Here is a 20,314-nt window from a genome sequence, read left to right as displayed (position 1 = left end):
TCTCCTCTAGAGCAGTGATGTTTTGGGGCTGTCGCTGGGCAACACGGACTTTCAACTCCCTCCAAAGATTTTCTATGGGGTTGAGATCTGGAGACGGGCTAGGCCACTCCAGGACCTTGAAATGCTTCTTACGAAGCCACTCCTTCGTTGCCCGGGCGGTGTGTTTGGGATCATTGTCATGCTGAAAGACCCAGCCACGTTTCATCTTCAATGCCCTTGCATGTGGAAGGAGGTTTTCACTCAAAATCTCACTATACATGGCCCCATTCATTCTTTCCTTTACACCGATCAGTCGTCCTGGTCCCTTTGCAGAAAAACAGCCCCAAAGCATGATGTTTCCACCCCCATGCTTCACAGTAGTTATGGTGTTCTTTGGATGCAACTCAGCATTCTTTGTCCTCCAAACACGACGAGTTGAGTTTTTACCAAAAAGTTCTATTTTGGTTTCATCTGACCATATGACTTTCTCCCAATCCTCTTCTGGATCATCCAAATGCACTCTAGCAAACTTCAGATGGGCCTGGACATGTACTGGCTTAAGCAGGGGGACACGTCTGGCACTGCAGGATTTGAGTCCCTGGCGGCGTAGTGTGTTACTGATGGTAGGCTTTGTTACTTTGGTCCCAGCTCTCTGCAGGTCATTCACTAGGTCCCCCCGTGTGGTTCTGGGATTTTTGCTCACCGTTCTTGTGATCATTTTGACCCCACGGGGTGAGATCTTGCGTGGAGCCCCAGATCGAGGGAGATTATCAGTGGTCTTGTATGTCTTCCATTTCCTAATAATTGCTCCCACAGTTGATTTCTTCAAACCAAGCTGCTTACCTATTGCAGATTCAGTCTTCCCAGCCTGGTGCAGGTCTACAATTTTGTTTCTGGTGTCCTTTGACAGCTCTTTGGTCTTGGCCATAGTGGAGTTTGGAGTGTGACTGTTTGAGGTTGTGGACAGGTGTCTTTTATACTGATAACAAGTTCAAACCGGTGCCATTAATACAGGTAACGAGTGGAGGACAGAGGAGCCTCTTAAAGAAGAAGTTACAGGTCTGTGAGAGCCAGAAATCTTGCTTGTTTGTAGGTGACCAAATACTTATTTTCCACCATAATTTGCAAATAAATTCATTAAAAATCCTACAATGTGATTTTCTGGATTTTTTTTCTTCTCAATTTGTCTGTCATAGTTGACGTGTACGTATGATGAAAATTACAGGCCTCTCTCATCTTTTTAAGTGGGAGAACTTGCACAATTGGTGGCTGACTAAATACTTTTTTCCCCCACTGTATCTACCACTGAGCTGTTCCATATTAATAGCCCCCAACTGACTGAAACTTTACAGTGCTTATAAAAGAGGGGGGTTGTTAAGCTATACACTCTCAAATACTCAATCACTTTCTAGAAAGTATATTGGAATTTTTGGTATTGGAATTTTCGGTCAACACACTTTTGGGATTTATGCCACTCTAAAATATAATAGAGGAAGTGCTAAAACCAATGGATTATGACTCATCCAAAATGAGATGAATTTTGACAGAGTTACCTTCTGTGTGAATTATGAATTAATGTGTCCGTCTTATCATGAATATGGGCCTCTGCTTACAATTGTTCTGTCTTTCTTCTTTCCTTTTGTCTCCTCCTCCTTCTCTTCTGCTGCAACAGGAGCCGCTGAGACCTTGTCAGGTACTTTTTATTTTCCTCTAATGTTCATCTGACGATGTCTGTTGCCATTTACTCCACCTGCTCTTTATTGATTTGTGTAAAGCATCGAGTTGTGTGTTCATGTGCTGTGCAATGTTTACAATCGTATGTCAATCTACTGCCAATGTGATTGTATTTGTATAGCACAGCTACAGTATTGTGCATAGAGACCATTTCAAATAAGACTATCAGATGGTGGCAGAGTACATTCTACATTCCCTGTTGTTAATGGCTACTGTCACTATGTTTACAGTATGTGCATTCTATTGTTGTCTATGTCTAGTGTTCTATTGGTTGACCCATGACTGGTATGTACAAAGTGACTGTGGTAGCCTACACTAAACCGAAGGTGAACATTCTGTATTGTGAAAGCCCATGTCTACCACTACAGTAGGCTAGAAGCTCCCCTTGTCTCTCTGTCACACTTAGGAAGACACAACAAGCACAAAGAGCCTCTAACCTGCCAGTACAGTGGAACATGAGATTGAGCAGTCCCCAACATTGATCTGTAGTGAACATGGCACAATCTGCAGAACATAATAGAGTACAGGAGAGCTGCTTTTCTCCGTACATCTCTATACAGACAAAGCCTTGTCAAAGCAGCATCAGACATCTGACATCACATCAGAAACATGATGAAACTTGAGTGAGAGATTGTCTTCAGAGATAGAAGACATTACATTAGAAGGCCAAAAACTTTTGAAACCCTGCTACGATGCAGAAAAGCCTTGAAACAGTGAACCACTAATAATGCCCAATGATATGATGGCTTTTTACTCACAGATGTCCTTGAAAGAGCTTCCCTTCTTAGAGAGTAGGGCTTAATGACTGAGCTGGAGATGTATGTACAGTGGGGGGGAAAAGTATTTAGTCAGCCACCAATTGTGCAAGTTCTCCCACTTAAAAAGATGAGAGAGGCCTGTAATTTTCATCATAGGTACACGTCAACTATGACAGACAAAATGAGGAAAACAAATCCAGAAAATCACATTGTAGGATTTTTAATGAATTTATTTGCAAAGTATGGTGGAAAATAAGTATTTGGTCAGTAACAAAAGTTTCTCAATACTTTGTTATATACCCTTTGTTGGCAATGACACAGATCAAACGTTTTCTGTAAGTCTTCACAAGGTTTTCACACACTGTTGCTGGTATTTTGGCCCATTCCTCCATGCAGATCTCCTCTAGAGCAGTGATGTTTTGGGGCTGTCGCTGGGCAACACGGACTTTCAACTCCCTCCAAAGATTTTCTATGGGGTTGAGATCTGGAGACTGGCTAGGCCACTCCAGGACCTTGAAATTCTTCTTACAAAGCCACTCCTTCGTTGCCCGGGCGGTGTGTTTGGGATCATTGTCATGCTGAAAGACCCAGCCATGTTTAATCTTCAATGCCCTTGCTGATGGAAGGAGGTTTTCACTCAAAATCTCACGATATATGGCCCCATTCATTCTTTCCTTTACACGGATCAGTCATCCTGGTCCCTTTGCAGAAAAACAGCCCCAAAGCATGATGTTTCCACCCCCATGCTTCACAGTAGGTATGGTGTTCTTTGGATGCAACTCAGCATTCTTTGTCCTCCAAACACGACGAGTTGAGTTTTTACCAAAAAGTTATATTTTGGTTTCATCTGACTATATGACATTCTCCCAATCCTCTTCTGGATCATCCAAATGCACTCTAGCAAACTTCAGACGGGCCTGGACATGTACTGGCTTAAGCAGGGGGACATGTCTGGCACTGCAGGATTTGAGTCCCTGGCGGCGTAGTGTGTTACTGATGGTAGGCTTTGTTACTTTGGTCCCAACTCTCTGCAGGTCATTCACTAGGTCCCCCCGTGTGGTTCTGGGATTTTTGCTCACCGTTCTTGTGATCATTTTGACCCTACGGGGTGAGATCTTGCGTGGAGCCCCAGATCGAGGGAGATTATCAGTGGTCTTGTATGTCTTCCATTTCCTAATAATTGCTCCCACAGTTGATTTCTTCAAACCAAGCTGCTTACCTATTGCAGATTCAGTCTTCCCAGCCTGGTGCAGGTCTACAATTTTGTTTCTGGTGTCCTTTGACAGCTCTTTGGTCTTGGCCATAGTGGAGTTTGGAGTGTGACTGTTTGAGGTTGTGGACAGGTGTCTTTTATACTGATAACAAGTTCAAACAGGTGCCATTAATACAGGTAACGAGTGGAGGACAGAGGAGCCTCTTAAAGAAGAAGTTACAGGTCTGTGAGAGCCAGAAATCTTGCTTGTTTGTAGGTGACCAAATACTTATTTTCCACCATAATTTGCAAATAAATTCATTAAAAATCCTACAATGTGATTTTCTCAAAAAAATATTCTCAATTTGTCTGTCATAGTTGACGTGTACCTATGATGAAAATTACAGGCCTCTCTCATCTTTTTAAGTGGGAGAACTTGCACAATTGGTGGCTGACTAAATACTTTTTTTCCCCACTGTAGGTAGCTCCGGCCGGCCAGATAGGTCTGGTCGGCCGACCGGCCAGATAGGTAGGTCCGGCCAGATAGTTTTGTCCGGCCGGCCAGATAGCTAGGTCCGGTAGGTTGGCCGGCAAGATAGCTTGGTCCGGCAGGTTGTCTGGCCAGCCAGATAGCTAGGTCCGGCTGGCCGGCTGACCAGATAGCTAGGTCCGGCCGTCCGGCCAGATAGCTCCGTCCGGCAGGCCGGCAAGATAGCTTGGTCCGGCAGGTCGGCTGGCCAGATAGCTAGGTCCGGCCGTCCAGCCAGATAGCTCCGTCCGGCAGGCCAGCCAGATATCTAGGTCCGGCCAGCCGGCAAGATAGCTTGGTCTGGCAGGTCGGCCGGCTGGACAGATAGCTAGGTCCGGCCATCCGGCCAGATAGCTAGGTCCGGCCGCCCGGCCAGATAGGTAGCTTCGGCCAGCTAGATAGCTCCGGTCTGCAGACCAGCCAGATAGGTAAGTCCGGCCGGCCGGCAAGATAGCTAGGTCCGGCTGGCCAGCCAGATAGGTAGCTCCGGCCGGCCAGATAGGTACGGTTGGCCGGGCGGCCAGATAGCTAGGTCCGGTCTGCCTGACGGCCAGATAGCTAGGTCCGGCTGACCGGCCATATATATAGGTCCGGCCGGCCGACCAGGTAGCTATCTTTCCAGCCGGACCAAGCTATCTGGCCGGCCTGCCGGACCTACATATATGGCCGGTCGGCGGGCCAGATAGCTGGTTCCTCTTTGAAAAGGACAGGGCCACTCCAGACATCAGTGACTCAGTGGAGAGGTATCAGGTGCCTGGCGCTGTCCTGCTTTCCACTGCCCCTTTCATGTCTTTTGATGAAAATATAAAAAGAGAGAGAGAAGTTCAAAGAAAAAAGGAATTTGAATCAAAAGGTGCCCTTTCTTAACTTCTGGGAAGGAATGAAGCGAGGAACCTGATTTCTCCCAAATTTTAAAAGGTAGCGTCAGGGTTTCTTCTTGGTGTCTTGCGTTATGAGCTGCTTGTTGATGGGGCCCATGTCAGACCGCTGCTGTAACATCCCGGCATTGAGTTCACAGACCTTTGAAGGCCCTGTAATTAATTATCTTTGACTGTGTCATTCAGTGTGTTCTGATGGAGGAACAGGAGGGCGGCAATGTGTGCCAATACTGGCGCTTTGCACTCCGAGACAGCTGCTGGAATGAGTGTGAATTTATCAGCCAGTCATCTACGCCATGCCTCGTCTCAGCCCACCTCTCTCTCTCTCTCCCGCCACTAGGAATTAATGACTGCCTCTCCTCATTTGCACCCAATCATGACCAGGATGCTGAGGCAATTGAAAATGTTTACTAGAATTGCAAAAAAAACTCCATGTTCTGCAAACTGATCTGTTTTCCCTTTGATGGGATTGCTAATCACACCGCCGTTATTTATGTGTGTTTTGAATTGGAGATGAGCCAGGGATATTGGAGAGGACCCAACCCTGCTAAGGGCTGCTGAAACCTTATGGATATTTTCTCTAGCAGTCCCGTTCCTTTCAGTCCAACATATTGGGAACAGAATAACCTTCATGTTGCTGTTTTGACTGCCAGCTATATTACTTGAACAAAACTGAAATCAAAACAGACGTCAAAACACTTTACACTGTGGGCTCCTCTGCTGGGGTACGCCTACTTACTATAAGTATGTCAGAGCTGCCTTTCGGGTTTCAGTTAGACACACTCAAATTAATTACACACTTCCACATTCCAACATTGGAGCACACATAATAAACATTCATTTGATTGTGTTATAATGAGTTAATTATCGACCAATTCACCTTTATTTAAAGTATTTCACTATGCTCTAGTAGTCCACTATACATTCACACTTTAGAGGTAGTTGAAAACAGAGGCTTTTCTAATGATAAAAAAATATGGATTCCTCAAACATCACAGATACTCAATTAAGACAGTTTAAAAACAGCACACTTCAATGAAGTATAAAAACGAGTCTTTCCTTACAATAAGATAACACTCAGATACCTCAAGATACTACCTATTTAGTACAGAATGTACTGTACTCTGCTCAATATCAATGTCCATTTTCAGTCATCACCACCCTGTGTTGTGTGTGTGCTTGATGAACCAATATCTGTGGTGTCGAATGAAATGGAAAGTTCATTGCTACAGACAGGTCTGAGGTGTATTTCTCCACAGGAGGTTAATTTCTTGCTGCTCGCTGCATTCTCTCAGCTCATTTGAATCCTGTTAGTTTGGCTGTCTATTCCCATTATCACTATCTGAAAACGCAGGTGCTTTTTTTCCACTTTGTAAATGTCAGCCCGGTTTGGAGTTGTCTGACGACTCAGCCATGCAAATGTGCTATGGATGTCTCTTCGGGCTGTTGCTGGGAGTCTTGTTCCTCTCCTGGTGCTAATCCGAGGCGTTTAAAAGCATTCTCCATTCTTCTTCCTATGCCTTTTGGCTCTTGCCGGATAAATATAGCACAAGGTGACTTTTGATTTACCCCCTCCCTCACCTGGAAGGCTGAAAACAAACATGTTTTCTTTGTGAAAACCAAATGGATGCTTGGTTTCAGGCTTTAATGATGAGGACAGAGTTCTGTGAAAATAATGACCATGCAGGCATGCACAGGTGTGGATATACACAGTCAGTGGCTGACAAGGCTGTGGTTCCTAAGAGATGGAGACTAAAGCCCTGTGCTCACAGACTCAGATGGATAGCTATAATTCAGCTCTGTCTGTCTGTCTTTCTGTCTGTCTGTCTGTCTCTCTCTCTCTCTTCCACTTTTTATCCCCCCCCTCTCTCTCTCTCTCTCTCTCTCTCTCCCTTTACCTCTCTCTCTCTCTCTCTCTCTCTCTCTCTCTCTCTCTCTCTCTCTCTCTCTCTCTCTCTCTCTCTCTCTCTCTCTCTCTCTCTCTCTCTCTCTCTCTCTCTCTCTCTCTCTCTCTCTCTCTCTCTCTCTCTCTCTCTCTCTCTGAGAGGTAGTGCTTACAGCACATCTGGCAGAGAGTCACAGGACCCAGTCTGAGCTGAAAGATCAATAATGCCAACCAGTGCACTGAGCCCTTCTATTGTATTAGGAGGATTAGGAACGTGGCTGCAAGTACAGCCAACATACGTCTATAGCGGTCAGGCTGTGTTCACATCTCTGTAGGTGTGCTGTACTATTATGCTGTTCAATGTCGTGGTCTGTTATGGTACCTATGCTGTTACCTGTTACGTGTCTCAATCCAAAAATAATCAACACTACACAATACATTTTTTTTAAACACTACGAAATGAAAGCAAAAGGGCAGTAATTCTAGACCTTTCATGGGTTTCACTCCTCCTCTTGTCCATCTGTCTGTCCAGTTGAAGGTCAAAACCTGGGGACGGATAATGTATCAGTGATCGAGGGGGAGATGGCGACCATCAGCTGCAGGGTGAAGAACAATGATGACTCAGTCATCCAGCTCCTCAACCCCAACAGACAGACCATCTACTTCAGAGACGTCAGACGTAAGTGCTTCTCATAGAGATCCTATTAAATTACTAGAGGGGTTATGTTATAAACCCTCAAAGTTCCATAATGTGGCAAAAATGGCAGCCATCTTGGTCAGGGAGAAATCCAAAACCAGTCTAATTGGAATGAATGGCAGTAGAGGCATAGGTGATGCATTTCCTGCTTTTACTTATGCAGAAAATACAAGTAAGGCATGTGATGTATCAGAAATTGTGTAATGGAATTATAGTCAACCTAAAATATTGTCATATAATTATAAATATAGTTTATACGGGTTTTATATCAATTTTCCTGCATAAATAGCCTCTAAAATATATGTAAGCAGACCGTAAATGTCTCAGATTCTGTTTTCTTGAAAAGCTGTGAGTGCTATTATATGATACAAAATCAGTACTTGTTGCATTTACAACTTGTCTATGTCCTATCATCAACTGATTGGAGCCAGTGTATGGCTGTGGATTGACTGCATTGTTTGAATGGAATGTTGGCATATTGGCAGTTAAAGTTTCCTTTTTTACAACCAAATCAAATTTTGTGATGAAAATGGCATGTTATAGAAGGTTTGGTTGTAAAAAAGGAAACTTCTCCTTTAATTTGAAACATGTATGGAATCATTCCTCTTAAACTGTCTGGCTAGCTAACTAACACAAATTAATTCTAGTATTCTAAATCCTAATTCTATGGTGCTGCTTCACTGGACACTCCCCCATCATACTGGATACTCTCAACAGGAAGAACATCACTGGACACTCTGCCATTATACGGACCATCTCATTAGAAACATTCCCAACAGATGACATACAGGTTATCTCACTCATGAACCATATCTCAGGGTCACATCTCAAGTACCATATTGCAGGGCCTCTTGTAGTAAAATGAATCGACCTTTAAGGTTTTGGGAGTTTATGGCAACTCATCAGATATGATGCTATTGGTAATGGCTTCATATTTCAAGGACTAGATTATAATACTGATATATATGGAATGCTTTCTGTCCTTGACCTAATGTTCCATTGGCCATTGAGTTGATTTATTCATCGTTTTTGTTCAGGCAATTTCCAGATAATCTCTTAGATTAGGAATCTAAAGAGAATCTAAGATTAGGACAGTGTTTATGCATGAGCATATGGCTTCCACTGGGTTCAACCTGAGTATGCTTGAGTTTTGCTTGTTTGTGTCTTGGATTGGAACCAGCCTTCAAGGTGATATGAGAAACACTCTTCTTGTTTTCATATTTCATCACCATCCAAAATTCTGAGTAGGATCCAGATTGGTGTTCTAATTTCCCACGTATGGCAAAAGGTTATGGAAGGCTGAGTGTACATCTCAGTCATGTTTGTATTGCTAATGTAATGTATGTGTTTTACCGCGTTAAAGGAGAGATTAAAATAAAGATAACACAATGACACTCGTGACAGCCTTGAAGGCAACAAAAATAGAAGGTTGTGTGGTCTACCAAATCTGTGTTTGAAAGAGCTCCTCCTATAACATCATCACACTGGCCTCACATTTTGTCTGTCTTTTCTCCGTTTAGTCTCATATTCCACACAGCCTCTTGAACAGTTCGCCTTTTAACCACTTATCACATTTCAAAACCAACTCACACTGGCAGTAAGGAAAATGGCTGAAGTGCGATAGTCAAGTGTTATTACAGAAGCAGTTGGGTATCAGTAAATTGGCTGGAGTTAGTATCAGATATGAGTCAGAGCTCTGATCATATCTAACTGCTGCTTCTGGTTGAACATTACCCCTGCAGCGGAGCCTGGTAAGTCCCAGGGCAGCAGGTCTATTCTGGGCTGGGCTCCCAGAAGGCTGTGTTCTGTAGGGACCCCCCTCTGACTGGTGGCATTGTTACCTGTCACCAGGGCCTCTTTCTACAGAGCCAGCCCTTTGTGTATGAGGAGGAAAACAACCGTGACACACAGTCACACGGTGAAAACAACAGACAAACACAGATACAGACACTTACACAAAACACTCTACCAGGAAAATAATACTGAACATTTACTGTAGGGCTACACATCCCCCAACAAATCGCAAACACACTAGCTTTCCTTCTCTGCTTCTTTTGGTTTAAATACCATAGAGTTGCTCAACAGAGCTATCAAATCCACTTACTGTCAACCACTTGGGAAGTTACTGTTCCAGCAATACTAACACAGTAACACTGTCCCTGAACCTGATGCTAGAGACCCAATATCAAGGCTTTTGCTGCTTTATATACTTGATCCAGCGCGCCAAATGTAGGGATTGAGGAAACAAACCACTAACTAATACAATTTTAAAGGGGATGCAACAACAAGAGGGCACTTAACAGAGCAAAATACTTTGTTGTGACCAACTATCAATTCATGTTGGTGTTATCAACCTATATAGCTCACATACAGTACATTACACCTTCAGTTGACATAGAGGGTAATGATCCAACATTACTTATTGATTATAGTTTTGATTGTATTTTTCCTCTGAGCTTGTTTTACAGTGCAACCCTGATGTTGGCTACAGCCTCTTTATAATCTCAACACACTTGAGTAATCACTTGTAAATGAACAAACTGCTTCATGTCAACTAAATTCACTGGTTCTAGGAATTAGCGGTTTTTCCTTCCTAGCAAGGCCTTTGGCTCTCAAAGCTATGCTACCGCCATAGGCTCATCGCTGTCCTTTGAGGAGAGACTTCCAAAGAGTCCTCAAATTATGAGACAGGATTGGGAATGAGGTCTCGTATAGGAAGATGCTCAAAGGCCTCTGTAATGATCAAGGTGCTGCCTGACATGGAGCTCTGACAGGAACGAACACTCCCCATGTTTTAAAGATAGGCTGAATAGATTGAGTTCTTTAGCTCTGCGCTTATAGAAGACCTGATAAGGAATGGGTAGGTCAAAACATCATTACACTCTCCAAGGAATCATCTGGGGGCATTTATGTAAAACAGTGTTCAAGTGGGGGGTTAACTGACATGGAAAATATTCTGAAAATATAACTAAATGCAAGATGTAGGATGTTAAGCTAGGTTGCCACACTCAAAGCTAACTCGAGCAACACCACCCTTCTATGTCACACCAGTCCAAACTACTTGTTCAAAACAGCTACATTTGTATTTAGTATGGACCTCTAGTTCTTGCTACCACAGAACCGTGATTTAATTCATTATGTATGTTACAGTACTTCTCCTTTTCCAGAATATGTGAGGTCGATGCATTCATTCGTGACCAGCAGCAGAACATTTTGACTTCCCATCTTGTTAGAGTCTTCATGAGCACTTCTCCTATTTTCCTGCCCTGGTAGTGCTCTGTAGACTGGAGAGATGAAATGGTTTATAAATCAACTTTTATGAATCATTCTGAAACTCACTTTTCTTTTTAGGCACCTGGGTTGTAATGCTGAGGCTTTTTACCATTTAGGAGGCTTTTTTCAGCATAACTACTAGCTATATGAATACAGACCAAATACTTTTACTGTACTATTTCAGTATTTCTCTCTGTTCTCTCTGTTTGTTAGCTCTCTCTCTCTCTCTCTCTCTCTCTCTCTCTCTCTCTCTCGCTCTCTCTCTCTCTCTCTCTCTCACTCTCTCTCTCTGTTTCTCTCTCTGTTTCTCTCTCTTTCTGTTTCTCTCTCTCACACACATACCACACACACACATACACAAACATACACATGTGTGTATCTCCCCATCCTGACTGTATGTCTGGTGTCTGTATCTCCTCAGCCCTGAAGGACAGCCGGTTCCAGCTGGTGAATTTCTCCGACAACGAGCTGCGGGTGTCTCTGTCCAACGTGTCACTGTCAGATGAGGGACGCTATGTGTGCCAGCTCTACACAGACCCTCCTCAGGAGGCCTACGCAGACATCACTGTGCTGGGTAGGTTTTACACACACATGCCTAAACTCACATGCATGAATGTACTCCTGCATGTACACACAAATAACGTACACAGACAACTGAAAATGTATGTACACGACATATTATGTATGCACATTACATGGTGCCATATCAGTGGAGGCTCCTCAAAGGAGGAAGGGGAGGACCATCCTTCTCAGTTATTTTTTATTTTTTATGTGAAACATTAATAAAGTTATCCTTTTTAGATAAAACTACACTAAATATATTCACGTCACCAAATAATTGATTAAAACACACTGTTTTGCAATGAAGGTCTACAGTAGTCTCAGCAGCACTCTGTAGGGTAGCGCCATGGTGTAGCCGGAGGACAGCTAGCTTCTCTCCTCCTCTGGGTACATTGACTTCAATACAAAACCTAGGAGGCTCATGGTTTTCACCCCATTCCATAGACTTACACAGTAATTATGACAACTTCCGGGGGACGTCCTCCAACCGATCAGAGCTCTTGCAGCATGAACTGACACGTTGTCCACCCAATCAAAGGATCAGAGAATGAATCTAGTACTGAAATCATAAGCTACAGCTAGCTAGCACTGCAGTGCATAAAATGTGGTGAGTAGTTGACTCAAAGAGAGAGAAAGACAATAGTTGAACAGTTTTGGACAAATTCATTTCTTCCAAAATTAAGGCGAAGCAAGAGAGAGAGAGACCTAGCTATATTTCGTACTATAAATTGGGTGGTTCGAGCCATGAATGCTGATTCACTGACAGCCATGGTATATCAGACCGCGTTGCGTTGTGGCTAAGAACAGCCCTTAGCCGTGGTATATTGGCGATATACCACACCTCCTCGGGACTTATTGCTTAAGTATATACTGTATATACAGTGGGGAGAACAAGTATTTGATACACTGCCGATTTTGCAGGTTTTCCTACTTACAAAGCATGTAGAGGTCTGTAATTTTTATCATAGGTACACTTCAACTGTGAGAGACAGAATCTAAAACAAAAATCCAGAAAATCACATTGTATGATTTTTAAGTAATTATTTTGCATTTTATTGCATGACATAAGTATTTGATCACCTACCAACCAGTAAGAATTCCGGCTCTCACAGACCTGTTAGTTTTTCTTTAAGAAGCCCTCCTGTTCTCCACTCATTACCTGTATTAACTGCACCTGTTTGAACTCGTTACCTGTATAAAAGACACCTGTCCACACACTCAATCAAACAGACTCCAACCTCTCCACAATGGCCAAGACCAGAGAGCTGTGTAAGGACATCAGGGATACAATTGTAGACCTGCACAAGGCTGGTATGGGCTACAGGACAATAGGCAAGCAGCTTAGTGAGAAGGCAACAACTGTTGGCGCAATTATTAGAAAATGGAAGAAGTTCAAGATGACGGTCAATCACCCTCGGTCTGGGGCTCCATGCAAGATCTCACCTCGTGGGGCATCAATGATCATGAGGAAGGTGAGGGATCATCCCAGAACTACACGGCAGGACCTGGTCAATGACCTGAAGAGAGCTGGGACCACAGTCTCAAAGAAAACCATTAGTAACACACTACGCCGTCATGGATTAAAATCCTGCAGCGCACGCAAGGTCCCCCTGCTCAAGCCAGCGCATGTCCAGGCCCGTCTGAAGTTTGCCAATGACCATCTGGATGATCCAGAGGAGGAATGGGAGAAGGTCATGTGGTCTGATGAGACAAAAATAGAGCTTTTTGGTCTAAACTCCACTCGCTGTGTTTGGAGGAAGAAGAAGGATGAGTACAACCCCAAGAACACCATCCCAACCGTGAAGCATGGAGGTGGAAACATCATTCTTTGGGGATGCTTTTCTGCAAAGGGGACAGGACGACTGCACCATATTGAGGGGAGGATGGATGGGGCCATGTATCGCGAGATCTTGGCCAACAACCTCCTTCCCTCAGTAAGAGCATTGAAGATGGGTCGTGGCTGGGTCTTCCAACATGACAACGACCCGAAACACACAGCCAGGGCAACTAAGGAGTGGCTCCGTAAGAAGCATCTCAAGGTCCTGGAGTGGCCTAGCCAGTCTCCAGACCTGAACCCAATAGAAAATCTTTGGAGGGAGCTGAAAGTCCGTATTGCCCAGCGACAGCCCCGAAACCTGAAGGATCTGGAGAAGGTCTGTATGGAGGAGTGGGCCAAAATCCCTGCTGCAGTGTGTGCAAACCTGGTCAAGACCTACAGGAAACGTATGATCTCTGTAATTGCAAACAAAGGTTTCTGTACCAAATATTAAGTTCTACTTTTCTGATGTATCAAATACTTATGTCATGCAATAAAATGCAAATTAATTACTTAAAAATCATACAACATGATTTTCTGGATTTTTGTTTTAGATTCCGTCTCTCACAGTTGAAGTGTACCTATGATAAAAGATACAGACCTCTACATTCTTTATAAGTAGTAAAACCTGCAAAATCGGCAGTGTATCAAATACTTGTTCTCCCCACTGTATATATTTTTTTACTTTCACTTTCTTACTAACCTTACTTAGCTAGCGAATGCAGCTAGCTAGTTTAGCCTACTCAAACACCAGATTCAAATAGAGAGGGATGCTATGTTAGCTAGCTGACTATGGCTATCCAACACTGGAGTGCTTCCATGTCAAGGTAAGCTTTTGGTTTTATTAATGTATGCTAAACTGCTTGCTGTACTGCTTGATTGTAGCGGGTTTACTAATAGTTAGTTCTAGTAGTAGCTATGTTGACTATGACGTTAATATGGGGACAACGATGTAGGCTGTGTGTAGCGGTTAGCGGTCACAGACAGGTGTTGTATTGTGCACTGAAGTCCACAACCAAAGGGAAAAGGTGAGAGGAGAGAGCGTAGATGCGAGAAGGAATTATATATACAACGACAAAGTGATCATGTGGTTTATACACATGACCAAAAGTATGTGGACACCTGCTCGTCGAACTTCTCATTCCAAAATCATGGGCATTAAAATAGAGTTGGTCCCCCTTTGCTGCTATAACAGCCTCCACTCTTCTGGGAAAGCTTTCCACTAGATGTTGGAACATTGCTGCAGGGATTTGCTTCCATTCAGCCAAAAGAGCATTAGTGAGGTCGGGCACTGATGTTGGGCGATTATGCCTGGCTCGCAGTCGACGTTCCGATTCATCCCAAAGGTGTTCGATGGGATTGAGGTCAGGGCTCTGTGCAGGCCATTCAAGTTCTTTGACCCCGGTAGTGAGAGTTGCAACCAAGAACAGACGATTTTTACGCGCTTACCACGTGTGGCCTACCACTTCGTGGCTGAGCCGTTGTTGCTCCTAGACATTTCCACTTCACAATAACAGCACTTACAGTTGACCAGGGCAGCTCTAGCAGGGCAGAAATTTGACAGACTGACTTTTTGGAAAGGTGGCATCTTATGACGGTGCCAAGTTGAAAGTCACTGAGCTCTTCAGTAACGCCATTCTACTGTCAATGTTTTTCTATGGAGATTGCCTGGCTGTGTGCTCGATTTTATACACTTGTCAGCAATGGGTGTGGCTGAAATAGCCGACTCCACTAATTTGAAGGGGTGTCTACATACGTTTGTATATATAGTGTATGTGGCTGCTAGTTCTGTGTTTGCGTGTGATCAGATGTGTATTCATTCCGCCGATTGTGTTGAAAAACTCTTCTTAAATGGAAGCAAACGGAACGAAATGGGGATAAACATACCTGCATTTGTCCAATAGAAACTCTCATTTGCAACTGTTGGACTAATGATTACAACCTAGATCAGCTAGATGCAGGCAAGAGTGTGCAAGGCGGTATTGAGTGTGTCACTGTCTGTCACCTTGGTACTCTAATTTCTCTCAACCTGTGCACCTATGTTGTAAACTTTCATTCATAGGCTAGGTTGTAGCACCCTCGTGATGGGTATAGGGTAAATTTGAGTATCATGTAGTAGCCTAAACCTATCGATGTTACATTGAGCTGGGTGAATGGAATATGAATGATAGTCATCCAAAATGCTGTAATAGAAATAAGGCCATGCTCATAAAAAAAGAAAATCGTCCTCCTTCATCTTAAACGGCACCGACCGCCACTGTGCCATATTCATAACTTAGACATTGCATTCTACCACACTCTCACACATCCTATATAAACTGTAAATATACAATTGTTTTAATTGATGTATTTTCTTGGTTAATCTTGTTTTATTGAGTCCCACTGTAACAAAATGTCAGCCAATTAGGCTCTTGCAGTGCTCAATAGCATGGTAATGAATAGGAACAGATGCTGCTATGGATAACAGAATAGATCTATCTCAGACTGGCTTGTTTTTGGCAGCTGTGTTGACTTCTGACTGTTGACTGTGTGAATCCTACTGAATGTTAAGTTGGCTGTTCTAAATAGTTCCCTATTGAGAGTCAGCTGTGACAAACAGTGGAGCTACGGCGTGAAATTACACTAATACTAGAGCTGTATTATACATGCAGACATCCTGGGGGATTGAAAAGGAATTAAGTACACTTCAAAGTCATTACTCTAGTTTTAGAAATGAAATCTAGCAGCAAAAAGTGTGAACTAACGGTGATATTTAAGAGCTGTTGAAATAACATATATTTTTGAGTTATCTCCAAGTGTTTCAGGCAGGCAGTCTCTCTATGTGGCGGTTCTTGTACTTCAATGAGAAATGTAGTTCAGCGGAAGAAATAATCAAGGTTGGACATGCTTAGCTTGTGTTCATTGGTCATGCTACTATATATGTTTTGTTTCTGTCATGGGAACAGGACATTATAGCCTATAGCATAGTGGAACAGGACATAGCCTATAGCATAGTGGAACAGGACATTATAGCCTATAGCATAGGGAAACAGGACATTATAGCCTATAGCATAGTGGAACAGGACATTATAGCCTATAGCATAGTGGAACAGGACATTATAGTCTATAGCATAGTGGAACAGGACATTATAGCCTATAGCATAGTGGAACAGGACATAGCCTATAGCATAGTGGAACAGGACATTATAGTCTATAGCATAGTGGAACAGGACATTATAGCCTATAGCATAGTGGAACAGGACATTATAGCCTATAGCATAGTGGAACAGGACATAGCCTATAGCATAGTGGAACAGGACATTATAGTCTATAGCATAGTGGAACAGGACATTATAGCCTATAGCATAGTGGAACAGGACATTATAGCCTATAGCATAGTGGAGCAGGACATTATAGTCTATAGCATAGTGGAGCAGGACATTATGTGTTGATGTGCGTGCAAGCGAGGGAGAGTGCATACATACGTGTGTGTGTTTGTGTGTGTGTACATGTGTGCGTCTGTATATATGTGTGTCCGTCTGTACATATATACAGTGGGGAAAAAAAGTATTTAGTCAGCCACCAATTGTGCAAGTTCTCCCACTTAAAAAGATGAGAGAGGCCTGTAATTTTCATCATAGGTACACGTCGACTATGACAGACAAAATGAGGAAAAAAATCCAGAAAATCACATTGTAGGATTTTTTATGAATTTATTTGCAAATTATGGTGGAAAATAAGTATTTGGTCAATAACAAAAGTTTCTCAATACTTTGTTATATACCCTTTGTTGGCAATGACACAGGTCAAACGTTTTCTGTAAGTCTTCACAAGGTTTTCACACACTGTTGCTGGTATTTTGGCCCATTCCTCCATGCAGATCTCCTCTAGAGTAGTAATGTTTTGGGGCTGTCGCTGGGCAACACGGACTTTCAACTCCCTCCAAAGATTTTCTATGGGGTTGAGATCTGGAGACTGGCTAGGCCACTCCAGGACCTTGAAATGCTTCTTACGAAGCCACTCCTTCATTGCCCGGGCGGTGTGTTTGGGATCATTGTCATGCTGAAAGACCCAGGAGGTTTTCACTCAAAATCTCACGATATATGGCCCCATTCATTCTTTCCTTTACACGGATCAGTCGTCCTGGCCCCTTTGCAGAAAAACAGCCCCAAAGCATGATGTTTCCACCCCCATGCTTCACAGTAGGTATGGTGTTCTTTGGATGCAACTCAGCATTCTTTGTCCTCCAAACACGACGAGTTGAGTTTTTACCAAAAAGTTATATTTTGGTTTCATCTGACCATATGACATTCTCCCAATCCTCTTCTGGATCATCCAAATGCACTCTAGCAAACTTCAGACGGGCCTGGACATGTACTGGCTTAAGCAGGGGGACACGTCTGGCACTGCAGGATTTGAGTCCCTGGCGGCGTAGTGTGTTACTGATGGTAGGCTTTGTTACTTTGGTCCCAGCTCTCTGCAGGTCATTCACTAGGTCCCACCGTGTGGTTCTGGGATTTTTGCTCCCCGTTCTTGTGATCATTTTGACCCCACGGGGTGAGATCTTGCGTGGAGCCCCAGATCGAGGGAGATTATCAGTGGTCTTGTATGTCTTCCATTTCCTAATAATTGCTCCCACAGTTGATTTCTTCAAACCAAGCTGCTTACCTATTGCAGATTCAGTCTTCCCAGCCTGGTGCAGGTCTACAATTTTGTTTCTGGTGTCCTTTGACAGCTCTTTGGTCTTGGCCATAGTGGAGTTTGGAGTGTGACTGAGGTTGTGGACAGGTGTCTTTTATACTGATAACAAGTTCAAACAGGTTCCATTAATACAGGTAACGAGTGGAGGACAGAGGAGCCTCTTAAAGAAGAAGTTACAGGTCTGAGAGAGCCAGAAATCTTGCTTGTTTGTAGGTGACCAAATACTTATTTTCCACCATAATTTGCAAATAAATTCATTAAAAATCCTACAATGTGATTTTCTGTAAAAAAAAATCCTAATTTTGTCTGTCATAGTTGACGTGTACCTATGATGAAAATTACAGGCCTCTCTCATCTTTTTAAGTGGGAGAACCTGCACAATTGGTGGCTGACTAAATACTTTTTTCCCCCACTGTATCTGAAGCTCTTGATGTGTGTCTGTCAGTCCCACCAGGCAATCCAATCATCGATTCCCGAGAGGATGTGGTCAGTGAGGGGAACGAGACAGAGCTCACCTGTACAGCCATGGGCAGCAAGCCCGCCGCCTCCATCAGATGGATGAAAGGAGAGCAGGAGCTGACAGGTCAGAGGAATAACAGCCTCCTCCACTTTCCCTAAGATATCCTTCAGATATAACCCCAGCAAGGCAGCTTTAACTCTCCACAGCATCATACTGGAAACTGCAGACGACAAAGTCTCCTTTTACATTCAGGACTTGGTTTCACACTCATCACAATAGGCTATATGTACTGATCTGTTCAAGGACTAATAAGTGAGAATGGATATTAATATTTCAGTTGTTCAATTGAGCTAGGTATAGCATTGACATTGAGTATTACCTATTCATAAAGCACTGCGTTAACTTACTGTCTCCTCAGCAATAGCCACATTACAACAGTTACCAAAGAAGCAGAGCATTTTAGTGCTGGGCTGAACTTGTAGTGTGCCTTTTGCGGTGACCAGATAAGTGGCTTCAAATTAACTCCCAACTGTTCACCACCCACTCACTACAGCCTCCCCCATGGCCCAGCCATCATCCCAGCTATAACAGAACAGTGTGTAGGCTACAGTACATCCCTGTAGTACATCACTGAGCGCCCAGTGTCTCTACTGGTTTAATACACTCATAAACCTGTCATCGCCAGACAGCAGGGAGTTGCTATGGAATCAACACTCTCTATGAGGAATCCACCCGGCAACAGCCTGTAAATCTGGACACTGCCCCTGCCTACTGAGAGCATCCGTTACCTGCTGCAGAAGGACTACAGCTCACACACCAGCAACACGTTTGCTTCTGTTGATCACGTCTTTTGGTTGATCAGACTTCTGATTGAACTGTTTGAAAGCCTTGCTTTGAAAACTATAATGTACTCTCCACACTAAAAACACTCATGAACCTCACTTATTACCTTTGACACTATTAATTGCTAAATTAATTGCTAAGTCCTTTCATGAAAATACTTCATTTTAATGCCTCAAGCCCGCTGTAGGCTCCTGGAGAGAGGTGCAATAGTGTATGGTACTATGGTGTGGTGCCTTATTGCTTCACATATGATCAAGAATACCCATCTATTATTCAGCCTGTCCATACCCTACAGCAAGAGGGAGAATTCATTTCAGCCTGATCCTATCTACATAGGGACTGGATATCTCTGTCGTCAAATTATATACATGTATGTATTAGAATAGAGAGGACTCATTTGGCTTGTTGAGCGGATTAAATATTTAGACTGAGCGAATATAAGCTAAATCTGCACCTCCAGTGTTACAGAAGTGGAAGTCAATTTGTGTTTATGAGATGTTGCATCCTCTGTGGTAGGCTGGGCTGGTGTGGTGTGGGTACGTTAGGCAGGCCGGCAGGCAGACATGCTCGTTAGATTAGTGAAATGCCACCATGTTGAACAGGGGCTTATCCAGACTGGCATAGGAGGGACGTATATGGACCAGGAAGTCACGTCCTTTAGCACCTCTGGAAACACAGCTCACTTCTCATTATGACTCTCATAAGCAATTAATTAGCTCCCCACTGGGCACACACTGGTTGCATCAACGTTGTTTCCATGCCATATTCATGAAATTACGTTGAACCAACGTGGAATAGACGTTGAATTGACGTCTGTTCCCAGTGGATCAGGTTTACATTGAAATCCAAGTCACAAATTGGTGATATACTTAATGAATTGTCAACAACTAAGAATAGTTCATCTGAAAACACCTAAAAACAGGGCCTTAAATCAATGTTTTCTTCTGCTATGATTATAACTGAATATCTGCAGAGCAAACCATTAGAAAGAACCCTTCTCTAGGGTTGTTTTTCAGCGCCTATCTCTCA

At 43.3% G+C, this 20,314-nt stretch overlaps 1 protein-coding gene across 3 annotated transcripts in view; it reads left to right on the top strand.

Moving 5' to 3' along the window:
- LOC121559483 (cell adhesion molecule 1-like) overlaps positions 1-20,314 on the top strand; it is a 184,300-nt gene that overhangs the window by 133,817 nt on the left and 30,169 nt on the right. For 2 of the 3 annotated variants that reach the window (XM_041872731.1, XM_041872724.1), the window contains exons 2-5: positions 1,652-1,672; positions 7,488-7,634; positions 11,347-11,499; positions 18,428-18,565. In XM_041872731.1, coding sequence (XP_041728665.1) covers positions 1,652-1,672; positions 7,488-7,634; positions 11,347-11,499; positions 18,428-18,565 — 459 coding nt within the window. The remainder of the gene's footprint in view (positions 1-1,651; positions 1,673-7,487; positions 7,635-11,346; positions 11,500-18,427; positions 18,566-20,314) is intronic. The other variant, XM_041872737.1, reaches the window with a different exon arrangement.

Source organism: Coregonus clupeaformis, chromosome 5 (assembly GCF_020615455.1).
Source record: "Coregonus clupeaformis isolate EN_2021a chromosome 5, ASM2061545v1, whole genome shotgun sequence".
Taxonomy (NCBI): domain Eukaryota; kingdom Metazoa; phylum Chordata; class Actinopteri; order Salmoniformes; family Salmonidae; genus Coregonus; species Coregonus clupeaformis.
The sequence above is the reverse complement of the archived record's forward strand: the minus strand, read 5'-3'. Positions and strand labels throughout refer to the sequence as shown.